The 10,053-nt window shown below is 55.8% G+C and overlaps 1 protein-coding gene across 3 annotated transcripts; it reads left to right on the top strand.

Moving 5' to 3' along the window:
• The first annotated feature begins 1,692 nt into the window (after positions 1–1,692).
• On the top strand, positions 1,693–9,254 carry FOSB (FosB proto-oncogene, AP-1 transcription factor subunit). Of its 3 annotated transcripts, none has more exons than XM_032262630.1 (4): positions 1,693–2,809; positions 4,830–5,033; positions 5,277–5,384; positions 6,635–9,254. In XM_032262630.1, the coding sequence occupies exons 1-4, from the start codon at positions 2,684–2,686 to the stop codon at positions 7,094–7,096; spliced, it is 900 nt and encodes a 299-aa protein (XP_032118521.1). In that variant the 5' UTR covers positions 1,693–2,683; the 3' UTR covers positions 7,097–9,254. The 3 variants fall into 3 exon arrangements, with proteins under 3 accessions (XP_032118521.1, XP_032118520.1, XP_032118522.1); XM_032262629.1 differs by having other exon boundaries at positions 1,695–2,809; positions 4,713–5,033; XM_032262631.1 differs by having other exon boundaries at positions 1,697–4,556; positions 4,713–5,033.
• The last annotated feature ends 799 nt before the right edge of the window (positions 9,255–10,053 follow it).

Here is a 10,053-nt window from a genome sequence, read left to right as displayed (position 1 = left end):
GGGTGGACTTGAGGCTGGACTTTTGTCTGGAAACTTGAACCTTTACCTATGCCCCCCATGTCCCTCTAGCCTTCCACATCTCCCTATAGCCTACCTACTGTTGGGGCAGGAAATCAGGACTCCCCTGGAAATTAAGAACCATCACCCTGGCTCTGCCACAGACTTGCTGTGTGACCCTGAGACAGGCCCTGCCCTCTCTGAACCTGTGAAATCCAATGTTTTAAAAGTGCATCTTCCTCTGTGCTGAGGGTTGGGCCAGGCTGTGCACTGGGAGGGAAGTGCTGGGATCTCTGAGGTTTGTGAAGTAGCTGGTGACACTCTTCCCAGTGGGTGCTTAAGAGTTGGGGGCTGTGGTCTCAGAAATACCCAAGTCAGTCCAGGCATGGTGGCTCATGCCTGTAATCCCAGCACTTTGGGAGGCCGAGGCAGGAGGATCATCCAAGGTTGGGAGTTTGAGACCAGCCTGGCCAACATGGAGAAACCCCCATGTCTACTAAAAACACAAAAATTAGCCAGGTGGGGTGGTGTGCACCTGTAATCCCAGCTACTCAGGAGGCTGAGGCAGGAGAATTGCTTGAACCTGGGAGGTTGGAGGTTGCAGTAAGTCAAGATCATGCCACTGTACTCCAGCCTGGGTAACAGAGTGAGACTCAGTCAAAAATAAATAAGTAAATAAAATAAAAAACCCAAGTCAGACTCTTGAACCCCATTTGCTAACTAGGTTTGCTCAGGTAGCCAGCTGTACCCCTCTGAGTGTAGACTGCAACAATACACGCTAAGAGCAGTCAGAGGGAGTTTGTAAAACTTAGAAAGACCTGACAAGTGGAAGCTACTATTATCACCATTATCATTTAAACAATTCCCAGACACAGGTTTTTCAGGGAGTTTCATCCAACCAGGCAGTCCTCAGAAATCAGAAAAGAAATGGAAAGGGTAGGAACTCTGGAGTCTGCCAACTCTGGGTTTGAATATCTTGTGATGGGATCTTGTGCAAATCATTTAACCTGAGTATCTTTTTTTTTTTTTTTTTTTTTATAAAATGAAGATTTTTCTCTCTCAACCTCCCAGAGCTGTTTTAAGGATTACAAATCTTGTTCTGAAAGGCGTAGCACAGGAGCTGTGCTTGCCAAGTGCCAAATACAAGGCATTCATTATTATTAGTATTGCAATTAATAATAATATCTCCATCCCCCTTACACATTCTTTGTCTCCGGGGGGATTAAAAGGTAGAAAAAGAGGCTCCCAACACCATCAGAAGAGAGGCTTCTCCCTTAGTTTCATTCCCCATCCCCTCCAAACCCGCAAGCCTCCCAAACGCCGGAGCAGGGGGGGCAGCAGGGTCCAAGACACACATCCTTTGCCCAGCCGCTAAGACTAAAGCTAAAGCTCAGAGGGAAAACATTTCCTAAGCTCTCACAGCGGATCAAGATAGAAACTGGGACGAGTTTTGGAATCCCACCACTACCTCCACTTTCACCTGGGCATCACAGCCCGCTCGGGACTCAGTTTCCCCACCTACGTGACCACACCACATTAACCAGCGTCTCCTTTTGGAGATCTCTTCTCGAATGGTGGCGCTGCACCAGCCGTAGAACAGGGTGGGTGGGGGCGCCAGAAGCGAGGGGGACCTGCAGGCTGGGGTCTTCCCCGCCCAGGTCTGCGGGGACCCTCCGGGGCTAGTCTAAGCGCCTATTAATACCAGCCCCCGGGGCGGCGTGGCACTGCGCAGGCGCGGGCGGGGCGCCGGGTGCGCGCTAGCGAGCGAGGGATTCCCTCTGACGTCATTGCTAGGATACCAAACAAACACTCCGCCGCGCCGGCCGAGCTCCTTATATGGCTAATTGCGTCACAGGAACTCCGGAGAGGCGGGGCCGGGATCCCCTCCCGCCGAGTGGCCCGGAACGCAGCCCCCGAGACCCCCAGGGCTCCGAGGGTCGTGCGAGTGACCAGATCGAGTCCAGAACAGACCTCTCGCTGGAAGGTGCGCGATTCGATTTGGCTGGGCCGGAGACTTCGGGAAGTTTGTCCGGCAAGGGGCGGGTGACGTAAGCAGGGGGGCGGGTCCCGGCAAATAAATACAGGCTGGCGGGTCTGCTTCATTCATAAGACTGAGAGCTACGGCCACGGCAAGAACACGCGGAGCCAGGACTTAGAAACTTGATTATTGTGGTTCTTCTTGGGGGTTATGAAATTTCGTTAATTTTTTTTTTCCGGAGAGAAAGTTTTTGGAAAGATTCTTCTAGATATTTCTTTTCTTTTGGAGGACAGACTTACTTTTTTCGTTTTCTTTATAACTCCCCTCCCCCAGTGGGACCCGCCGGACGCGCGGAGGAGACCGTAGCTGAAGCTGATTCTGTACAGCGGGACATCGCTTTCTGCCCCTGGGGGAGCAACCCCTCCCTTGCCCCCGGGTCCTACGGAGCCTACACTTTCAGGAGGTACAGCGGCATCCTGTGGGGATCTGGGCACCGCAGAGAGACTGCACAGAAACTTTACCATTGTTGGAACGGGACGCTGCTCCTTCCCCAAGATTCCCCTGACAGCGTACTTTGAGGACTCGCTCGGCTCACGCGGGACTTCCACCGCTCACCCCGGACTCGCATCTTACTTCCCCAACCCGGCCATAGCCTTGGCTTCCCGGCGACCTCAGCGTGGTCACAGGGCCCCCCCTGTGCCCAGGGAAATGTTTCAGGCTTTTCCCGGAGACTACGACTCCGGCTCCCGGTGCAGCTCCTCACCCTCTGCCGAGTCTCAGTATCTGTCTTCGGTGGACTCCTTCGGCAGTCCACCCACCGCCGCCGCCTCCCAGGTAAGTTTTTAATAATAGGGGTGCTGCTTTGTAGGTTTTATATTTTAAATCAAGGGTGAAAAGAATAACCCCCAATCCCCACGTAAAGACGCGTCAGAACCCTAGATCTGAGATGGAAAAGGCTCACAGCGCACTTTGCAAACTGCAAAGAGTCCAGAGATATTTGCAGTTGGTTGTGTGAGTGGAGCCGCACGAACGAACGCGGCAGGCAGGGTAGGCTTTGGAGCTGGGGAGGGAGGATGCACCGCTCAGTGCAACGTGTATGCGGCAGCGGAGCTGAGAACTTTGAGCCGGCCCCCGGGACTGTCCCCTGCTCGGGTTCCTGACCTGAAGCTAGCGCAGTTAGGCAGGTGGGGGAAATCCCGAAGAAGCTTCCAGTAGCCTCCTTTCCTTTCCTCCTCCTTCGGAGCGCCCACTTTGGTGCCGGGGCGCCCTCCACCCATCGGGAAGAGGGGCCTGGAACCCTCGGTCGCGCTGCCTCCGCCTCCTGCGCGGAGACGTAACGGGGGACCCGTGCGTAACGGCTGACGCGCTGGAATCCTCCGTCTGACGCGGGGCACGCACGGCGCGCGGCGCCCCCTTCGTCCGCCCCGCCCCTGACGTCCCGGGAGCGTTCTATTTTGGAACGCCGGGGCCACGTTGCTAAGGGAGGGGGTAGCCCGGCGTTTCTATTGGCCGCCGGGGCGCGGGCCTTGGCCAATCAGCTTTCCCTTCCTATTTGTAGAGTGCAGTTTCCTTCCCCCTCTCTGTCCCCGGAACCCGTGGTTCTTTGGCGGCTGGGTCTCTTTTCGGCACCTTTAGAAAGGCAGAGCGAGGGGATCCCTGTCGTGACAAGAGCGTCTTTCTGCGATCCAATGGATCTGCGGGGCCCTTGCGGGGATCTGGTCCCTGGGCTCTCAGGAGCAGGGAGTGTCTGTCTGTGTGCCGGCATTTCTTGGGGAGATACGGTGGCTGTCACCCTCTTCTCCAGACACACAGACACACGTTCCCACTCCGTCTGCTCCGGATGCCCGGTCCCTGCGGTGTGTCCCAAGACCGGACTAGAACCGCGAACGAAAGGGCAACCAGCCAGGTGGTCTCCAGGAGCTCCGCCCCCTCTGGGTTCCCAGGACGCTGATTGGCCCGCGAGCCAGCCCATCCCTCACCACGCCCCCCGAGAGAGTAGTTAAGCCTTCAGAGCAGTGCCATGAGTCCATTTACGGGAGGGGGGAGATGAGCGCTGCTGAGGCTTGGGGGGCGCAGGTCCTGAACCATCCCCCTCCACGATAATCTGAGGGAGCCCCGGTGGTTACTTTTCTCTACCTGTCCGTTCACCCTACCCCGTCAGTCGTCAGTCTCACTCTGAGACAGTAACTTGAAACGTTGTTCTAAACTCCTAGGCCCGTCCCTCAAACACCATTTTTACTGGGACCCCCGCCCCTGCATGGGACCTCGCGCAGAGGGATGTGTGTGTGTGTGAGTGTAGAGAAAGGCTTGGCCTAAGGCCTCTCCTTCTCCCTCCCCTTGTCTCTGGGGTGGGGGTGGGGTGTTGTGGCTGTGTGTGTGGCTGTGGCTCCGTCCCCGGGGGTTCTGTCACCCGGCTGTGTCCAGCCTCCTCTCCACCCCCCACACCTAAGAGTCACCAAGCCGGGGTGTGATTCACCACCCGCTGGAACCGTGCAACCTTTCCCCGAGGAAGAAGGAGGAGGTAGAAGCCAGTTGAGCAGAAATCCTCTCATTAACCACTGCGTCACGGTGTAGTGGAAGGGTGGGTGTTGTGGCTTTTTCCCTGTGACACACACATCCACACTCGCTCACCCTGTGCTCACTCACGGGGTCGGTGTGTGTTATGTGTGTTGGGTGTGTGTGTGTCGGTGTCTTTGTTTGTGTGTCTACGCCTGTGTGTGTATGTGTCACCCCGTAGGAGTGCGCCGGTCTCGGGGAAATGCCCGGTTCCTTCGTGCCCACGGTCACCGCGATCACAACCAGCCAGGATCTCCAGTGGCTTGTGCAACCCACCCTCATCTCTTCCATGGCCCAGTCCCAGGGGCAGCCACTGGCCTCCCAGCCCCCCGTCGTTGACCCCTACGACATGCCTGGAACCAGCTACTCCACGCCAGGCATAAGTGGCTACAGCAGTGGCGGAGCAAGTGGCAGTGGCGGGCCTTCCACCAGCGGAACCACCAGTGGGCCTGGGCCTGCCCGCCCAGCTCGAGCCCGGCCTAGGAGACCCCGAGAGGAGACGGTGAGTAACGGGCACCAGGACTTGGCCTGGGTAGGGGGAAGCAAGAGAGGCAGGAAGTTTCTCATGAATGGAGGGGGCTCCATTAAGGCCTCCGTGTTACAGAAACCCCAAGATCCTTGCTACATGAGCGAGGACTGGAGGCTGGTTTTTGGCTACTGGGGGTTCTGAAAGAAGTAGAGGTTTGGAATGGGTGGAGGAGCACTGTATCCCCCAAATCTAATGGCCTCCATTTCCCCGACTCAGCTCACCCCAGAGGAAGAGGAGAAGCGAAGGGTGCGGCGGGAACGAAATAAACTAGCAGCAGCTAAATGCAGGAACCGGCGGAGGGAGCTGACTGACCGACTCCAGGCGGTGAGGACAGGCCCTGGGGTGGAAAAGGGGATGGTGATGGGAGCTCTCTCCCCATTCTCTGACCACCTCTCCACCTGTCCCCTTATCTTGGGTTGAGAACTACACATTCCACATATGGAACTCGGTACTGGTGTGGCCAGATGGGGTAGCCCCAGGCATGAACACAGACCACCACGTACTTAAATCCACTCCTGCCCTCCCCATTTCCTGACCCCGTGCCCTAGTTTCCTAGCCTTCATTTAATCCCGAGGGGCCACATGAGGCCCTTGAGGAGAGGGGAGCTCCTCTCATTTCTCCCATCTGGTCTTTGGCAAGTAACAACCCATTTTGCCTCAGTTTCTCCATCTCTGCAAACCCTCATCAAATCTCCCAGGCTCCTTCTACGCTTAACATTCTGGAGAGCCTGTGAAATGAAATTATTCCACCTCCTGCCCTAGCTACCCACAGTTCTCCTGGTGCTGGTGGCATCCCCCAAAACCCACTCCCTTCCTACACCCACCCGTGGTCTGAGAGTTCCTTCGGTGTGCCTGCAGAGTGAGCTGTTACTTCTTGAGGGAACAAGGGAATTGTCAACTTTCCTGCTCTTTCCGGGGAGGTTGAGAGGGAGGGGTAATAGAAGTGGACACATTAAAATCACATAACGGTGGCTTATGCCTGTGATCCCAGCACTTTGAGAGGCCAAGGCAGGAGGATCGCTTGAGTCTAGGAGTTTGATACCAGCCTGAGCAAGATAGGGAGACCTTGTCCCTACCTCCCAAAAAAAAAAAAAAAAAATTAGCTGGGTGTGGTTGTGCGCACCACTGTAGTCCCAGCTACTCTGGAGGCTGTGGTGGGAGGATCCCTTGAGCCTAGGAAGTCCAGGCTGCAGTGAGCCATGACTGCACCACTGCACTCCAGCCTGGGGGGCAGACAGAGACTGTCTCAAAAAGAAAACAAAACCAACCACATAACGATTGTTCATTCATTCAACAAACTTCTGCATGCCTCCTGCACAGGAGAGACTTCCCCATAAACCTGGCCCCTTCCCTACTATCCTTTGGACAGATGGAGGAGACTGAGGCTCCTAGAAGGCAAGACCCTTGCCCCAAATCCCACGGCCACCAGGATTCCATCTCAGGGGGGTGTTTGCTCTCAGCTAGGGGCTGCCTTCCAGCAGCAAATCCAGGGGAGCCATGACCCGAGTTTCCCAGTCACTGACATGCTTTATTCTCCTTCCCTTCTCTTCGGTGACCTGGCCTCCCCGGCCTCAGGAGACAGATCAGTTGGAGGAAGAAAAAGCAGAACTGGAGTCGGAGATCGCCGAGCTCCAAAAGGAGAAGGAACGTCTGGAGTTTGTGCTGGTGGCCCACAAACCGGGCTGCAAGATCCCCTACGATGAGGGGCCAGGGCCGGGCCCGCTGGCGGAGGTGAGAGATTTGCCGGGCTCAGCACCGGCTAAGGAAGATGGCTTCAGCTGGCTGCTGCCGCCCCCGCCACCACCGCCCCTGCCCTTCCAGACCAGCCAAGACGCACCCCCCAACCTGACAGCTTCTCTCTTTACACACAGTGAAGTTCAAGTCCTCGGCGACCCCTTCCCCGTTGTTAACCCTTCGTACACTTCTTCGTTTGTCCTCACCTGCCCGGAGGTCTCCGCGTTCCCCGGCGCCCAGCGCACCAGCGGCAGTGACCAGCCTTCCGATCCCCTGAACTCGCCCTCCCTCCTTGCTCTGTGAACTCTTTAGACACACAAAACAAACAAACACACGAGGGAGAGAGACTTGGAAGAGGAGGAGGAGGAGAGAGAGGGGAAGAGACAAAGTGGGCGTGCGGCCTCCCTGGCTCCTCCGTCTGACCCTCTACGGCCGCTGCGCCATGCCATCGGACAGGAGGATTCGTTGTATTTTGTCCAGCCTCTTGTTTCTGTGCCCCGGCGAGGCCGGAGAGCTGGTGACTTTGGGGGCAGGGGGAGGGAAGGGGATGGACACCCCCAGCTGCCTGTTGGCTCTCTGAGGTCAACCTAAGCTCTGGGGATGGGTGGGGAGGGAGGTGGGGTGACGCCCACCTTCGGGCAGTCCTGTGTGAGGATGAGGGGACGGGGTGGGAGGTGGGCTGAGGGGGCGGGCTGGAGTCCTCTCCAGAGAGGCTCAACAAGGAAAAATGCCACCCCCTACCCAGCGTCTCCTACACCCACCCTTTTGGGGGGTGCCTAGGTTGGTTTCACCTGTACTCCCGACTTCAGCTTATTTATCCCACATTTCCATGGGGTTAGATCCTCTTTCCCTCTGGGCAGAATTGAGCCCCCCCTTAAAGGGAATTCGATGCCCCCCTGAATAATCTCACCCCGACCAGACTTTTTTTGAAATGTGAACGTCCTTCCCTGACTGTCTAGCCACGCCCTCCCAGGAAAACTGGCTCTGATTGGAATCTCTGGCCTCCTAAGGCTCCCCACCCCGAAATCAGCCCCCAGCCCTGTTTCTGATGACAGTGTTATCCCAAGCCCCTGGCCCCTGCCAGCTGACCCTCCTGGCCTTCCTCGTTGGGCCGCTCTGATTTCAGGCAGCAGGGGGTGCTGTGATGCCGTCCTGCTGGAGTGATTTATACTGTGAAATGAGTTGGCCAGATTGTGGGGTGCAGCTGGATGGGGCAGCACCCCTCTGGAGGAATAATGTACCCCACTCCCTAAAGCCTCTCCTCAGTCTCCTCTCCATCCATCCCCCTTCTCCCTCCCCTCAACAGTGAGTTAGACTCAAGGGGGTGGGACAAAACTGAGAAGGGGATGACAGTCCTCCATCTATGTGGCCTCTCTCTCTCTCTCCTCAGGACCCTCAGCCCTAAGCCCTGGCCTTTTTTTTCAAGGCCCCTGACCCATCCCCAGCCTAGGACGCCACCTTCTCCCATCCCTCGGCCCCCACATCCTCTCTAGGAAGGGAGCAAGGGGGTGTGACATTTTTCCGGAGAAGATTTCAGGGCTGAGGCTTTAGTACCCCTAGATTCCCAATATTTTTGGACTGGCAAACTCATGGGGCTGGAATCTCACGATCCCATGCCCAAGTCCCCCCAGCCCCAACCCTGGTTTTAGCTCTTCCACCCTGCCGTTCCCTGCGCTTCATCTCATGAGGATTTCTTTATGAGGCAAATTTATATTTTTTAATATGGGGGGGTGGGCCACGCCGCCCTCCATCCGTGCTGCATGAAAAACATTCCACGTGCCCCTTGTCACCAGTCTCCCATCCCGATCCCAGACCCATTCTGTAGCTATTTATCCCTTTCCTGGTTTCTGAAAGGCAATTATATCTATTATGTATAAATAAATATATTATATATGGGTGTGTGTGTGCGTGCGCGTGTGCGTGAGTGTGTGAGCGCTTCTGCAACCTTGGCCTAGGTCATGTTGGCCCTCAAAGCAAGCCGTTGAATTGGAAATGCTTCTAGAAAACTCTGGCTCAGCCTGTCTCTGGCTGACCCTTTTCTGATCGTCCCGGCCCCTCTGATCGTTCCTGACGGTCTCTCCCTCCATCTTTTCTCCCCGCCTATGTTCATCTGACCATTTCCACTTGTTCCCTTTGTGACTGTCCCTGTGGATGCCCCAGTTGTTGTCTGACTCTGGGTTCACTGGGGACATGAGATTTTACTTTCTGTGAGTAAACCCGAGGGATCGTAGATTTATACAATCTGTGAGCATTCTGGGTGCGAGTGTGAGAATGTGAGCAGGGCCTGCCCCTGCCAATCACAATTCAATGAATCCCTGGCCCCCCCACCCCCTGCTGTATTTGTGGTTCTCTTTTTGTATTTTGCACCTGACCCCGGGGGGAGGCTGGGGCAGACTGGCGATGGGCCGTCCCCTCTCCCTTGGTTCTGCACTGTTGCCAATAAAAAGCTCTTAAAAACGCAGTCGCCAGGGTGCAGTGTTTATTTCCTCCTGATGCCCCCTGCCTGACTTCCTTTTAGTAAGAGGGGGTGAGGTTAGATTGTTGGAAGGACTACACACACACACACACACAGATCACACACATGCACACACACCCATGCAGGAACTCCTGCTAGTTAATGGGGCTACAGCTGGCTGAAAGGAAGGTAGATAGTCAGAAGGACTTCCTGTACACACAGGCAGTACCTCCCAGGCACAGTGACTCACACCTGTAATCCCGGCACTTTGGGAGGCTGAGACGGGCGGATCACTGGAGGTCAGGAGTTTGAGACCTGCCTGGCCAAGATAGTGAAACCCTGTCTCTACAAAATTTACAAAAATTAGCCTGGTATGGTGGTGTACATGTGTAATCCCAGCTACTTGGGAGGTTGAGGCAGGAGAATTGCTTTAACCTAGGAGGTGGAGGTTGCAGTGAGCCGAGATCGCGCCACTGCACTCCATCCTGGGCAACAGAGTGAAACTCTGTCTCAAAAAAAAAAAGTCAGGGGGCAGAAATTTAGCCTGAAGGTGACAGAGGTCTCCTGGCGATGGAGCTTGTATACTCAAAGGGTTAAAAGCAGATAATAGCCGGGCGCGGTGGCTCATGCCTGTAATCCCAGCACTTTGGGAGGCTGAGGCGGGTGGATCACGAGGTCAAGAGATCGAGACCATCCTGGTCAACATGGTGAAACCCTGTCTCTACTAAAAATACAAAAAATTAGCTGGGCATGGTGGCGCGTGCCTGTAGTCCCGGCTGAGGCAGGAGAATTGCCTGAACCCAGG

This window comes from Sapajus apella, unplaced genomic scaffold (assembly GCF_009761245.1).
Source record: "Sapajus apella isolate SASKATOON/1434 unplaced genomic scaffold, GSC_monkey_1.0 scaffold130, whole genome shotgun sequence".
Taxonomy (NCBI): Eukaryota; Metazoa; Chordata; class Mammalia; order Primates; family Cebidae; genus Sapajus; species Sapajus apella.
Note: the sequence above shows the minus strand (reverse complement) of the source record. Positions and strands in the feature narration are given on the sequence as shown.

What these genes read in the sequence shown, in the direction of transcription:
- FOSB (XM_032262629.1), top strand. Translation starts at nt 2,684, where the DNA reads ATGTTTCAGGCTTTTCCCGGAGACTACGACTCCGGCTCCCGGTGCAGC. An exon ending in CCACCGCCGCCGCCTCCCAG is followed by an intron (nt 2,810 to 4,712) that starts GTAAGTTTTTAA and finishes GTCACCCCGTAG; the next exon opens with GAGTGCGCCGGTCTCGGGGA. An exon ending in GGAGACCCCGAGAGGAGACG is followed by an intron (nt 5,034 to 5,276) that starts GTGAGTAACGGG and finishes TCCCCGACTCAG; the next exon opens with CTCACCCCAGAGGAAGAGGA.